This window comes from Hetaerina americana, unplaced genomic scaffold (assembly GCF_022747635.1).
Source record: "Hetaerina americana unplaced genomic scaffold, ioHetAmer1.1.p SCAF_1, whole genome shotgun sequence".
NCBI classification, from domain to species: Eukaryota; Metazoa; Arthropoda; class Insecta; order Odonata; family Calopterygidae; genus Hetaerina; species Hetaerina americana.
The window spans coordinates 17,749,828-17,765,438 of NW_027286069.1; the positions used below are offsets into that span (position 1 = coordinate 17,749,828).

The following is a 15,611-nucleotide window of genomic DNA, read 5'->3' on the forward strand; positions in this document are numbered from 1 at the left end:
GTTTACCAAGTTCCAAATTTGTCATTCGAGACCAACATAATTTCAGTTTCTCATATTTAACTCCAATCAAGCTCTTTTCCATATGAATATTGAGGCACATATACAATTGAATTTCTACCTTTATGGATTAAGAAGAAAATATTGAATTAAACCAATTCAGATTTAGGCAGGCATGCATACTGTATTAGGATTTTTCTGCTAAAACATCATGCAAATTGCTCACAGTTTCAATGTACCTAGGTTACACACTCTAAACAAAGCCCAATTTAGTCTAGCATTCATTATGATAGAAAACTTCTCCGAATACTTATGAAGATGCAAATGATGCAACATTGTACTGATTATGTGGCTTGCTAAAAGGAGGTGGGTGCTAGTTAAATAATAATGGCATTTTTCTATTAGAGGAATCTTCTAGAGTATAGATGGTGCTAAGAAAAGAATTCCCGATTGATTCCCTTTACAGAGTGGGCAGAATTTCATACAAGATACCTACCTATCTTTTTAGAAATCAAATCACACTATCACTTTTGCAATGAGGGAAAATTTACATGCTATATTTTTTACCCCCTCATAACTGATATAAATATCAATGATGAAATCAAGAAACAATTAAATGAACAATGCATTACGATATTTCCAATAACTTAAATGAATATTGTATCATATGACCATAACATAGATGGCAATCCATTTTCTAATTTTGCTGCTAATTGGACTAAGTTAGTCCATATCACACTTTTTTCAGTCTATGTTAATAGGCTGGAATGGTGATCAAAGAACTTGAAGCCTTATTAAAAATCTAACCTAAGTTATAGATTTTGTACTGTCATTTGATGTTTTCTGCTTGCAGAGGGCTATCATGGAGTATGATTTCAACCAGTAGCATTTAAAAAAACAAACATATCAGGCCAGGAAAGTTTAAGATGGTGAGGGAAAGTTATTACATCATGACTTATCACATCTTTGAATCTTTTATAAATAAATTTTCACTGAAAGATGCAACACTTAATTTTAAATTTTTTGTTTAGATTTTTAAATTGATTGAGCCTTTATTGTAGTTTCAAACCACATGAAAATTTTTCTGTCTCATTCAAAGCTCTGTTGATAGCAATCAATGCAGAAGACTATGGCATAGCATGCTGATGATCATGGCTTTAGCATAGTGAACAGATCTCAAATCAGGAGGGACTCTATTGTTCCATGGGATATAGGCTATTTATATTCTTTTTTTGACTTTTGACTTCTTATTGCTCAGTTTCCCCCAGTTGTTAGAGAATGTCTGATGACTCTGGAGTAGTCACTGGCCTATTTGGATGACAGTATATAATTTCATTAACATCTAAGCCATATTTAGTTTTTGATAGCCCCAGTTCACTGAAATACTATGCCATATGCAGGTTCTAACCCAGATTTAGGATGTTTTCTACTCATGCTAAGCACATGTTTCATTCATGGTCTTCTTTGAACAGATGATGGCACTCATAAATTCACATCCAAGGAATACCAGTTTGCACTGAGCTTACTTGTGTTATACTGCACTGTTATACTGCTTCTGCTCATCCACAATGAGCAAATGGATAGCACCAATAGCAAGCAAATCTTGTTGTGCTTTTCATTCAAGGCTTCATCTATCACCAAAGACCTTTCCACCAGTATTAAAAAAATCGAATGGCACTTAGTAACTACTCACACATATCACAAGGATATATCTTCATGGTTGACCAATAACTTTATGATAATTCCACTAGAGTCATTAAAAATTTTACCTTAACTGAAAAAAATTACTCATTTCCAAAAGAGGTTCCTCAAATAATTGTGTTTAATGAAGCTCATGACTGATAGGCAAGGAGAAGTTTGTGAACAATGTAAGTAGGAATAGTGAGTGAGGGTTAAAGGTCTGGGGTTAATATGACTGAGGACAGGAGACAAAGTCAAGGAAGAGGGAATGGAAAGGGATGATGATGTTGCTTTCTCATTCAAAATTTTTCTTGCAAAGTAGATTTTCCAGTTTCTCCCACATATCTATCCTGCTTCCCTTTCATATCATGTTGAGAGTAATGACCCGGAACTTCAAATGACTTGAGTCTATGAAATGTCTCACAAATTAACACTTGTCTTTCTGAGAAGATAGGAAGGTTTGCTGATGTCTTTATGATCCCATTCTTAAATTATGATCCGTTTGACCCACATAAAAGCTTTTGCAATCACTGCAGTTGAGTTTATAGAAGTCCAAATATTGTTGTCGGTCTTTTTTTCCAGATGATTGGCAATAAAGCTTTTTAGGTCTTATCCCTCCAATCTACTCCTATTCTCAGTAATAAATTCATTAATTCTTTTCAATTAACAATATTGAATGCCTTCTCAAAATCTACTTCAAATTCATCCTGATTGTATTCTATGTTCTCTCTATTATTGACCTTGTTGCTGCGATTATATCACACATGCCTCTCTATCTTGCCTGAATCCAAACTGATCATCCCCTGAGTAATCAATTGCTCCGCTCTCCATACCTTATTGATGACTACAAGTATCACTTTAAATGTGCTTGAAATCAAAATTACTGTTGCATAGTCCTCACATATGGGTGCCTTTCCCTTTTTCCAAATAGGTACTTACATTGATCTGACAAAATCTTCAGGCCCTATTCCTCCCTCTTTATTTCCACAATTTAGCCCAAAAAATCTCTTCCTTCCTTGTTTTCCTAAACCCTTAAGTAGTTCCATGGGAATTATATGTTCATATGGCCTTATTTGACATCAACATCCTTAATGTCCTTTTAATCTTGCAATCAAGTGTGCCTAGACCTAAGCATTCCATCTGTGTCATATTCTCTTTTTAAATCTATAATTTTTGACCAAATGTCTTCTCAAAATAGATTCTCTATATTTTCCTCCATCTCTCTTGAATCTTTCCTGGTTCAATGAATATTTTTCCTAACTTATCTTTGATTGCTTGCATGAAGTTACCTTCAATCTTCCTAGCAATGCTCTCACCTTCCTGTTAGGCACACCAATTTCACCCTTCCTTTGTTAATTCTCCATATCCTCAAACTATATCCCTTTTCCATTTACTGTTCCTTTTTTCACTAGCAGCTTTCAATATTTCTTTTTTGATATGTTCACAGATTTCTTTTACGGTACCCATCTCTCTGCCCTCACTCATAATTTTATCGATGACTTCCTTTCTTATCCCAGTTAATGCCTTCAAATTCATTTTTCTATATGTCTTCCTATCTTCCTACTCTACCTTGCATACCTTTTTGAATCGGATGTTACCCTTCATAATTACCTAATTATGGTCTGAGTCTTCATCCGTTCCCAGGAAACTGTGCTACTTAATCACGCTGTTCCTAAATCTTTAGCTAACCATGATATAGTCTAAATAATACCTTCCTGAATCCCTGGGTATTTTCCTTGTATACCTATGGATTTTATGGTGCCTAAACCATGTATTCGTGATGATTAACCCTGGTATCCTACAGAACTCTATTGCTTTCTTCCTGATGTCATTCCTTGTTTATTAACATAGTCCCCCACTTCTCTACCATCTTCCCCCTTACCCGCTGTCACATTCCAATCCACCATCATTATAAAATGCTTCCTTCCAAAAACCCCCAAAATCATTTCCTCCAATTAATTATATACACTGCCGAATTCTTCCTCCCTTTGATTGCTAAGTGGCATGTCGACCTGAATAATTACTAAGTGCATTGGCTCAGTTTTTACTTCCATTAATAATATTCTGTCACTCATTAGCTTTATATTTACTATGCTTCTTCCTACATTTATACTCAGTAGTATTTCCAGTCCTTAATGGCTCTCTTCGCCTCCTCTGTATATTACTTTACAACTATCACCCCAGTTATCCGTGCTGTCCTTCTGTCTCACCTGGAGCAACCCAAATACTTATAATTCCTCTCTTTATTTCCTGCATTATATTTATTAATTTCCATGTCTTTAACATTGCCCTATCCTTCTAAGTCACTATTTTAATTGGCTCGGTCCTCCTCTGTCTCTTCTTCACTGCTAATTCTGTTCATTCCACTTGACAAGGATTTGAGCTGACAATCATGGATGCTTTGCCTATCCCACTGCCAGTCATGCACACAGTCTAGTGGCCTGAGCCCCATAGTTGCCTGGATTCAGTCTAATATTTATTTCATCATCATTTCTTGGGATAAATAATTGAGGTGGTTTCCTGTTGCTTTCCTCAAAAGTGTTTTAATGAGACAACATCACTCAAATGTCAGAAGGGAGAGTAATGTTGGGGGTTGAGAAATATTATTTCAATTCAGAGATCATTTGCATCCACTGATGATCTTCATAGGTCCATCTGTTCAAATGCATTTGTATTTAAGCCCTTAGGAACTACGTGTAACTACTGAAGTAAAAATGCCTATGTATCTTTAAACTCAATTTTATTCACTACAACTAGTTTCGATGAATTGGCGTCATCCTCAGGTAACAAAACTAGTTGTATAAAATAAAAATGAGTGGAAAGATGCAATATTATTTTTAATTCAGTGATATTGGGTTTCCACAAAGTTAAGCTTGAAAGCATCGAATATGTGTAACTATTTAAGCTCAATGTCACTTTTGTGGTTATCCAAGTGTTTAGCAAAATTCAAAGTGAAAGCTGTTTAAGTGTTAGCTGATTTTTTAAACTGTTTCAATTGGTCTTGGAGTATTTATCGATATTTCTTCTGGCCTGCCCAATTTAATAGTCAAATTCTGTGAAATATTAAATTTTTCCTTCCATTATCATAGATATGTACAACTTCCACTGTGTGAAGCCTTTATCCATAAAGTGATGTGGTCACTTAATTATAGAACTGCAGAGATAGAAATTGCTGGCATAGTATTGAACTGTAATGCTATCACCATTTCATCCACCAAGCTGGTAGAATAAATTAATGCATTACAGAAAATAGAAGTGGACTGGAAGCATATGAGGCTTATCCAAAGCCTGTGCATATCTCAGAGTGCACAGGTGCATGTGGCAGATGGAGAACTGAGATTGGCCACAATTATCAAGTGGCTACAGTAATGGGGCTTTCTAATGCTAACAATGGGGTATAAATAGGATTTTGCTAGGCAAAGAAACTTTTACAAGGTGGGACTTGAGACACAGATATTGAGTACAGAAGTTGAGAAAAGATCTTTCATCTTTTCCATGAAAAATTTTAATGAAGCCAAGTTTTTTTATGGTACAGAAACTTGGTTATTGAGGCAAAATGATGAGCATATACTGGAGGCACAGGTGTGCTGAAGGATAGAAAATGTATAAAGGTCAGAAAATAAAAAGAATGAAGAAAAATTAGGCATTTTAGGGCAGATGGAAATGTTTTCAAGAAGAATATATTCAAAAGAGGCAGGAAATAAAGATGCAGTGTGGGTTTATTGGCAATGAAATGTTGTATACAGTGATAGAGGGGAGTGTTGGTCATGTGAGATAGGGGAGGAAAATAATATCCATATTGGTTTGAATGAAAGGAGGCAGAAGTTATTAAGTATTAAAGAATGATTTTGGTATTCTATGTTGTCACATATATTGTGTTAAGTGAGGCTTAGATATTTTGAGCTGTTTGTTAGTATGTGCATTCACCCAAAGCCTACGTTAAACAGTTGACTACCACAAATAATGAAATAGTAATGTGGGGCAATTCCAATTATTCATAAATATGACACACATCATCCAATGCTCAACTTGAAGCAAGTTCTTAAAAGGGTTGGGTGAGTCATTGTTTAAAAATCACAATTATAGAGGGGGAAAACAAAAACAGGCCCTAGGTTTTTTGAGTGATTCATAATCTGAAATGAAGACAGACTTTTTATTTTATATTATGGTCTGGAAGATATTCATGAATGTGAATCAATCCATACCTTAAAAGAAATCAGAATTGGATAATGATAGATAACTTGGGTATTACTCTTTAAAACCATATGCATGTTTATTTTCTGGTTTCAGTATAGTGCTAACTACTGTTAATGTTCCATTTACCATTCATGTATATAATTCCATTCTATGTGCAATACTCTGAAGCATAATAATGAAACCAACTTTATATGCAAGAACTTCAGGCAAATCAATTTGGAAAAATATCACTTGATTGGTAAAAGAGAGGAATATGGTTAAATTTTAGCCATGGCTATATTGATGGGTTATAATTATCAGAGCCTATTCAAAAATAACCCTCAAATACTTTTAAGAGATTTGATACAGATCATTAATGATAATAATTTTGATTATTTGATTCTTAGAATGATGCATCTACTTTTGAATTTTTCTCATATTTAAGAAGGCCTAAGAATCATATACAAACTGATGAGATACCAAATTGTCCTGCTTCCAGTGGCATTAATATAGTACCATTTTACTTTTTTGGAAGTCTCTTCTATCTTATTAAGGGTATTATTAATTTTAAGGTAATTACATATCTTGTTTTTATTCTTAAATACTCCTATTTATATATACATGTAGGTGAATTTGTGAATAAAAATGCAGTTCATACACACTGTAAGGACAGTTTGTACCTATGACTTCTCTTGATACTATTTCTATCTATACTCTCCATAATTAAGAAGTTTTCCAACATTTTCATCTTTTTTGTGTATTATCTAATTGGTGAATTCATCAGCAGTATGCACAATTATTTTTTTACAATTAATATGCAATGAAAATGAAATAGCCCACTTCTTACTTCCAGTCATCGATAAACAACAGTCTTCGGTTGCTACCATTTTGCTCAATGTGTACATTTGAAAATTTTTTTTTTGGTTGAGTGCAAACTGCTTTCCTAGAATTAAAAAAATGTTCATGTTCTCCATATTTAGAATTGTGCTTCCAAATCCACATATCCATTAAGCACCATTCACTACCCACACCACAATACTAGGTCCCATATGCCATCCTCCTTCCTATGTGATGAATAACATAACACTTGGATAAAACTTGTCGCATACCACCCTCAAACCATTAGGTCCTTCCACACCAAAATGGATCATAGAGTGAGTGATGGCTAAGTATGCAAATTGTGCTTTCTCCTGTTCTGACCATTATTTAAGCACTTCAGGTTGTCATGCAATCACCCTCCTACCCTGGCTTTCATAGAAAAAAAATACTATTTGCACTTAGTTCCTAGGAAGCTATCCAGTATCTTTAAAGCCAAAAAGCATCATGTCCACATGAAACAATTAACTACATATGTGTGGTTTTTTGAGAGAGCGAGTGAGGGAGGAAGAGTGGGAGGAGTGTGGCAGGCAGGAGGAGAGAGTGGGGAAATGGGGACAGGATGACCAGTTTTCATCCCTCCTCCTTCCCCCTCCTCTCCTCCCCTCCCCATTTCCCTCCCCTCAAACCCTTTCAAGCTTCTCGTTTTTATTTTGTCTCACTTCCCTGTTCATATTTGATTATGTCTCTCTCTCTTTCTCCCACCCCCCTCACTTCCCTGCCTCCCCTATCTCCTCCACATGTCCCCTTGTTGCAAATGCTGTTGCTGCACACCCTACCGTGCCTTTGCAAACCCTTGCCACTTGTCCCCAAAAACCAACAGCGCACCACGACACCTATGGATACTCACACGACCCAAGAGGTAAATGCCAACCCCTTCCTCAAATTGCACTTTTTTAAAGTATTCCAGAGGCACTCCTTAGGCATAAATGGGATGAGATTCAATGAATACAATTTTAAATTTGCTTGATGGATTGATAACAATTTCTAGTTTGCTGAAAGAACCACCAGCTCCACAATATATAAGAGTCATTGTTCACGTGAATTTTAAATGGTGACTTTTTGAAAAATATCAATATTCCATTGATTGAATAATGAAATTTCACTTTCATGTAATTGAAAATTCAGAGATGGTTCCCTTCAGCAAACTCAAGGATCGGGTTGATTATTCTGGGTATAAAAAATCATTTGTGAAATATTCTTTACATAGAATTTGCTAAGGAGTGTCTTAATTGGATACCTTATGTGTTGTGTTGATGTTTTCTTATATCAGAGTGTCTGTTTGGCAAGCTCAATGCATAATTTGCATTTCTTCACAACTAAATAGATTTTTTCTGCTCCAGCTAATGAATTCCTTTGGCATAAGTGAATCAAATTTAATTTACTATAACATTTTATGAAGCTTCGCACGCATAGCTACTGGAATGAAGCCTATTCACTATCTATCTCTATATTTGTCTCTCTCTTTTCTAGCAGCATCTTCTATTTCATCTATTTACTTAACTACAAATTTTGTGTTCCCATTTCATTTATTTTGTGGATATGAGCAACGTGGAAGATGAATTGTGCTACTGATCTTCATTTTCATGAAAATAGGCTGTTTATATTTAAGTACTAATAAGTGGTGATATATTTAATTTTAAAAATTGTTTTGCAAGTATTTAACTCTCAAGTTATTAATTATAAGATAGTTTTTCAATCAAATGCATGGATCTAAAACAAACTTCCCTCAGAGGTCACCAATAATCTCTTGCCTCATTATAAATTAATACTTTTATTACTCTGAATACTGATATGAATATATGGCCCCATATTTAAGAAAGAAGCTATTATTATTTTATTCTGAGATACCAGTTTTTAACTTCACCTATTCTTTCTTGAATTGTTAACAATTCATTTTCACCTAATGTCATGTTCAGATTCATTGTAAGGTAACATGTTTTCATCAATATAAAGCAATTATAAAAGCCATAGATTATTTTCTAAACAAAAAACAGTTTTAATTATATCATTTTGTTATGTTCAAAGTATCTACCTTTCAATGACACATGTAAGCAAAGATTTCTGTCTGCTTTAGTTTAATGTATTTGCTTTCTTTTCTTGTATTTTATTTCTTCTTGGCTATCTTTCCCCCCTAGTTCCCTCAACAGGTGTTATTCGCACTATAACTGAATAGCAAGAATAAAAAAATGGGCAGAGGAATTTAAGTTAGACAAGTGATTGGACAAGGGCTTTAGAACATCCACTGATGAGTAAGTACTTAGTATACAATTATTTCTCATTGCAAACTAACCCAAGAGGACAGTGGAACTAACCAGATCGTTGACACATAATTAAAGAACTTATTTTAGCATAGTTGCAAGCAGATAGCACTTTACTAATCATCAGTGGTTTTACTAATGTTTAATATATTTCATTATCCCACTTTAAAGCTTTATTTTAATGGTCTGACATTCCATATTTACAGTAAAATTTGCAAAATGAGGTATAAATTAGGTAAAATATTATTCAACAGAAAGCACATCATTAATCGCAGATTTTAATTTGCTAACATGATAAGAGAAATAAAAATGCCAATCTACCCATGTGAGATGACATCAGTTTGTGCAATTACATTTGATTTTTCCTACACTTTTTATGTTGTAAAGAGTAATTCTTAAAAAGAAATAATAAAATAGATTGCTTTAAAGCATAATGACTTTTTTAGATAAAATTATAAGACTAAAATTCAGTGTGCACTTTGCATAGTTTTTTTCTCTATTTTACATACCGGGGAGATATCTGAAGAGGTTATAATATGTTATTTTGATTTTAGATTGAGCAATAGTTTTCCATATTGCAATCAACCAAGTATCAAGGAAAGCCAGAAAAAAATTATGACAGAAGGTAATATCAGGGGATTTCATTCTATTCTCAACAGGGAAGTTTATAATCTCTATCTCTTTGCATATTCTTTGATATTTTGTACAATATTATTGATACTTGACCTCAGTTAATGTGCATGAGTTTTTATTCTAAATGACAAATTGTAATTATATAAGTAATATTATTATTATTGTGTAAAATATATATTTATGTAGTACCTAAATAAATGACAGGGGTATGTATCTGTTAAAGCATTATAATGTTGGCATATATGAAATCAGCACTATATCATTTTTAGATTAATATCAGTCTGCATGATTTGAACTGCTTTTCATGATCCATTAATTTAAGTAACATGAAATTTAGCCAGTACCTACCTAATAGCATAACAAAGTATTTATGTATGTATGCAAAGCATGTATACCTGCTCCTCTTCACTAAACTTAAGAAGCAAAATTAATATGCTTTTATAAAATGGGTTCAACAAATATCTTCAGAGCAATATAATTTTGATAGAGCTTAAAGATATTGTCTGTGTATTGTGTATTTTTTCTGCCTAAACGTGAAAAAATGCTAACCTCAAAGGTATGCTATTTATTTCTGGAATGATAAATCAAGTCTACAAGTTAAACAGGGTTATTTATATTCACAATGACTAGTTTTTAGGACTATATATGTATATGTATACACTGTTAGAGTTATTTCAATACTGATATCCAAACCTTGTAATACAGGCAATCAAAATTAACATAATTTTGTAAATTTAGATGCATTTCTTTATTTTTATTGTGCAATTTGGTGTTTTGATTTTTAGCCCAGAGCTGATAGAGAATGTTGAAAAAACAAAGTTTTAATATTCTGTATTATTTTTCATGAAAGTTTTGAAATTAAACATTCGGTATTTCTGAATTAAGAAACATATGTAGAAAGTGATTCTCATTTTCTTTTTTCAACATTTCAACTTCATTACCTTGAAATCATAAACGGTATGATTTCTGATAAAGCAGTTGGCTAAATAAATATTTAAAATTGGCTTCCATACCATGGATGAATTCTTTTTGAATTAATATAAGAAAACTTTTAAAAATATCAATGTTGATAGCATCTGAAAAGTTGAATACTATTTCTCTTCTCATGTAGATGCTAACAGTATTAGTCAAGGGTGCAGACATGTTATTTTTAATTCTGGTAAACATATTCTATTATTTTGCAGATGAATATAATCAAATATGATTTCAGTGGATAAATAAAATTATTAAATATTCAGCCTTAATAATTAAAATGGTACTCAATTACCGTGGTATGTGTGTATGTTCAGCGGTCTTGGGTGAAACAACCCACAAATTTAGAAGGAATCACTACCTTGAAGTTAAAAAATTAAGTGCAGTGTTTCATCCTACACTATAAAATGCAAACATAATCCACTCAGAAGTACCCTATTCATACTGTCCTCCCTTAGGAAGGAAAATAACCAGTTTTATCAAGAATTAATCCACTCAGAGCTTGTGCAGTTCAGGGCAAAACGTGATTTGCATTGCATGTCTATTGCAATTTTCCCCTGGCTCCCTCTGGGGGATTGCATGCATCCACCGAGCTGGCCCACTCTCTTTCCACTCCTCATACTCATAAGCAGCTCATTTGCCCCCCCATTCAGCAGCCTACCACCGGCACCGATCCAGGGGACGTTCGCGTCCGGACTACGAGGAGGAAGAGGAGGAGGAGGTGGAGGAGGGCGAGGAGGAGGAGGAGGAGGAGGTGGAGGAGGAGGAGGGAGAGGAGGAGCCGATCGACGAGGAGATCGACGAGGAGGCTGACGAGAGGGCCTTCCACCACCGTCGCGCCCGCCGGGGGCCCCCTTCGGGGGGGGGCGCGGCCCCACGCAGCCACCGCTCTGCGAGGGCGGCTGAGCCCGCGATGGCATATCACCACCGCCGAGGGATGACCGAGGATACGGGTCAGAGGGCGGGTGGCGGCGGCGGCGGGGGGAGGCAGCGGATGGAGGACGGGGGGCGTGGTTGGGCCGTCGAGGACCATTCGCCACACAGGGCATCTTCGCGCAGAGCCCTTAACGCCATCTGAGGTACCGCCGGGGAAGTGGAAGGAGACTGGTTTTAGCCTTGCGCCCGGGCTTTCAATCTGATCAGGGAAGTGGAATCTCTTCCGATAAAAATCACTCAGTACATGTTAATTGACAGAATAGGTGGCATGATGACGGGGCAGAGTGCACTTTTGGTCCTGAAAATTATATCATTTTCCCCGAGTGTTGATTTAGTTTTATCTCTTTGGAAAAGCATTGAGGCACAAGAATGATCGGAATTATGGTGCAAGGAGTGATGTTGTCCTCAAAAGGGTGCAAAAGAAAAGAAGAGCATCTATGAAAGCAATGCATACCAGTGAATGCTCCATGCTGTGGGTGAGGGAAGCAATCGCCTGAGAGTGTGTGAGGAATACCTCGCCGAGTGGTAGTCATCTCCTGTGGTTTAATGGCATGCACGCAGGAAGTGTTGTGTAATGAAGTGAGCTGTTCCTATGGTCCACTCCTCCCACGTGTCTGACCACGAGGTATATAGTTCGAGCAAAGGAAGAGATCACAGCCTAGGGCCAAGGCTATATCGGTACAGTTGAATTGCAAGTGGTGACCCTTGATGAATTAAGGCCTTCAATTTTTTGCGATGCACACAGATTACTAACCCTCCCATCCCCCCTTCCTCAATACAGGGTTTAAAGAAATCTTGAGGTCATCAGCCTCTTGGTCATTTCAGCTCTGTAGATTTGTTGGTATTGTGGTCCAAAAATTACAAACCGTGAATGGAACTTTGGTGTTAAGCTTTCTTTCTTAATTGGATAATCTAATTAACAAATATAGACCAACAATGATATTTCAAAATTATTAAAAGTAATCCCCAATTATGTCAAGGTTCTATGAAGTACAATGATCTCAGACATTGTGGATTCATTTACATCAGACCTTGCTCACTACGTACAAGATAAGTGAACATCTCTTAGAACTGAAATAATTTGTGGTTTACAGGCATGATAATCAACACTTCCTGACCACAATACCCCCTAGCAGTTAGATGGGTACCCCTTGTTTATTCATGTGGACTATGGCAAGGTCATTCATGTGTACTGATGGAACAGGTTTGGTGATAAGACCTGGCTGTCCCCTTATTGACTCTCACTTCTGAGCTTTCCCTACAAGGGAGTGTGATCCTTTGTTCAACTATATGATCAATTGATTCCTTTCACTGCGCAGAATATTAAGTGATATATATTGGAATATCGGACAATGACTATGCAAATTTTTTTCTAATATTGGGGAATACAAAAGACTGTGTTTAAAGAAATTAAGAAGAGGAAAAGGAAGAAGGTTGAAAATATTGTGTTTTTACATGACCAATGCGACTGACTAATGCTGAAGTTAAAAAACAAGAGTGTCAGATTAAGAGAGAGAGAGATAGAGAGATATAAACATTTCCTGCCTTAATTTAGCGAGCCTGCTGTTGATATTTAATAATTATCTAGTGAGTATGTGAGTACGTATAGCCTTTCCATGGGTATGCATGCACACATACATGATGTTATTGTAAATACATATATAAATATACACATAAATTCTGGATTTTTTTGATAAAAATATCTTATATCATTTACCTGCTTATATACTGAGCTATATGTGTTATCTGAATTATTTTTATTTCCATAGATAAAGTGATTAGGAATAGCACATATAATTAAACAATGATTTATGCTCCTCATGAAAACAAGTTTAGTTGAGAGAAAATTACCCAAATACTCAGAAAGATCATCAACATGATACCACTATGCATATCCTTATAGTATTGTATTAGTTTGTTTTAAGATAAATGATATGAAAAGGGAGTGATGCTATTTGACAGATTATATTGAATGTATTTGAATTTCTTTCTCTGCAATACAAGAAAGAAGGATTCCTTACTAAGAATCTAAGTAATTTTTAATAATTTGCTTATTTTTGGTATTTGAACTAAAGAGAAGCTCTATTTTTCACACTCCACATTGGAAGAGATACTATTGGAACTCATTAGCTTAAGAAGTGGTTGTGGTGTTTTATAAAATACCTTTTGCTTCAATAATATGTGTAAATATTTCATGGATCCTTGCTTCCCAAAACAATATACACAGCATTATGTTTATCACATGAGAAAATGTCAAACTTTCATTCTTGTGAAAATTGAATTTATCTGCCTGGATTCATAGCTTATCCTTATTGCAGTTAAAATGATTATTGGAAATGTGACACTTTAACACATTAACTCTTCAATTAAACCTTTTGATCAAAAATATCTTCCTCCATGGAATTTCCAGAGGTACCTTTATAAAATAATAATGAATCAGCCCTTATTGTGTTTACTTTCAATAATTGAAACTGCATCAACAATAAGTAGGTATCAATGCATATGACCTCTTGAAATTTTGATTAAATATTAAATAAAATTCTTAATCATTTTCATTTCATGGCTGCACAAATCCTTATTTTATTTTCTTCTCCTATAGTAGACACTGAACTACATTTCCTGATACATACACGAAACATTTTTCTCACCCGTAACTTTTGGCAATTTGGCAACATTTTGAAATAATCATGTTTCCATTAAAATATACCTACAAAGTTCTTCTTTGTCTGAAATCTCACATATTTATTAAAGTCAGCTTTCAGAGGGAAGTATCAAGATGATATCCCATATCATATGTTTACGAAATGAGGAACCCTTTATTTCCTTGCCGCTATCAGTGTTAAAAGCTAAAGGAAAGCGAGAAGCTATATTGTTATCTGGTAAGTCAACTACCATTACAAAATGATGATATTCTGTTTTAACATTTTGGGTTCACTTAAACCCCATAAAATGAAATTTAAAATAAGAAAGGTAGCTAAACTATTGCTATGTAAAATACCTGTGTAGTTTGTAGCAACGAGTTAAAACAACCTAAATATTTAATAATTACATTTAACTTGAACTCAGAAGTTACATATTTTCATCAATGACAGTAGACACCTCTCAATAATTTTCTTTACCAAAAATCCACTTATGGTCGAATAAGCCTTGTTAGAATTAAACATGCTTTGATAAATTTTGGAGTTCCTTGAATCAGAAGTGCAAACATCATCACAGAAGTGAAACTATGGTCACAGGCAAACATTTTGATTTTACATTAAAATAATTCATTTTTAGTCATACACGTTTATTTGTTTACAAGTAATGCTTATCCTGCAAATGCAGATATTCAATAAAAAGCCGTCAAGTTTTAGCTTAAGCAGCCATTGGATTTCAATAGGAATGTGAGTGTATATGCCAGTGGTGGCATTTTTATCATGAGAGACCACGGAAAATGGCACCATTCTAAGAGCCAACTCCAAGCAAACATGCACATGGCTATGAGTATAACTAATAATAATTAATTCAAATTCGCCTACATGGTGCAGCCATTATGAACAAATGATATTTCATCCATCAAAAATCAAGAATATTCTGAATTCAAAACCTCAACCTTTGAATCCTCATTTTCAAACTTGAGTCATTTATGAATAAATGCATTATACCTGCAGATTTACGAGAGTTCCAAGTTTAGGAATTTTTATCCAGGAAGCATATGTTCAATACCACATCAAATGTAAACAAAATAATAAAATTCTATTAAATATGTACTAATCAAAGTTTAGGGAGTAAGCCCATGAAATGATTAAATAATTAAAAATGCCAAAGTACTGATGTTATACCAATATTACCAGGATTAAAGTTAGGAATTCATGTTTGCGTACCTATAATTCTATTGTCACTTCTGTCAAAAAGCATCCATTTCCACCAATGAGGAGATATAGAATTCTCAACTGCTCTAAGTAGGCTTACTTACAAACAAACTTAGTAAAGTCACCAAGATTTCAAAATGGCACACAACTCTTGGCACAGTGTGAAGGGTATTTTTTGATGTTACTCATCTCTCTCTCTCGGTAGAATTGTTTTTACAAATGAATATGA

General features: G+C 34.7%; 1 protein-coding gene across 4 annotated transcripts in view; it reads left to right on the forward strand.

Moving 5' to 3' along the window:
- Ca-beta (Calcium channel protein beta subunit) overlaps positions 1-11,326 on the forward strand; it is a 614,731-nt gene extending 603,405 nt beyond the window's left edge. Inside the window, exons 11-14 of one of the 4 annotated variants that reach the window (XM_071586274.1) lie at positions 7,553-7,591; positions 8,868-8,981; positions 9,545-9,615; positions 11,252-11,298. In XM_071586274.1, the coding sequence (XP_071442375.1) occupies positions 7,553-7,591; positions 8,868-8,905 (77 nt within the window). In that variant the 3' untranslated portion in view covers positions 8,906-8,981; positions 9,545-9,615; positions 11,252-11,298. Of the gene's footprint in view, positions 1-7,552; positions 7,592-8,867; positions 8,982-9,544; positions 9,616-11,248 lie in introns of all 4 variants that reach the window. The other 3 variants (XM_071586272.1, XM_071586273.1, XM_071586275.1) reach the window with 3 other exon arrangements.
- The last annotated feature ends 4,285 nt before the right edge of the window (positions 11,327-15,611 follow it).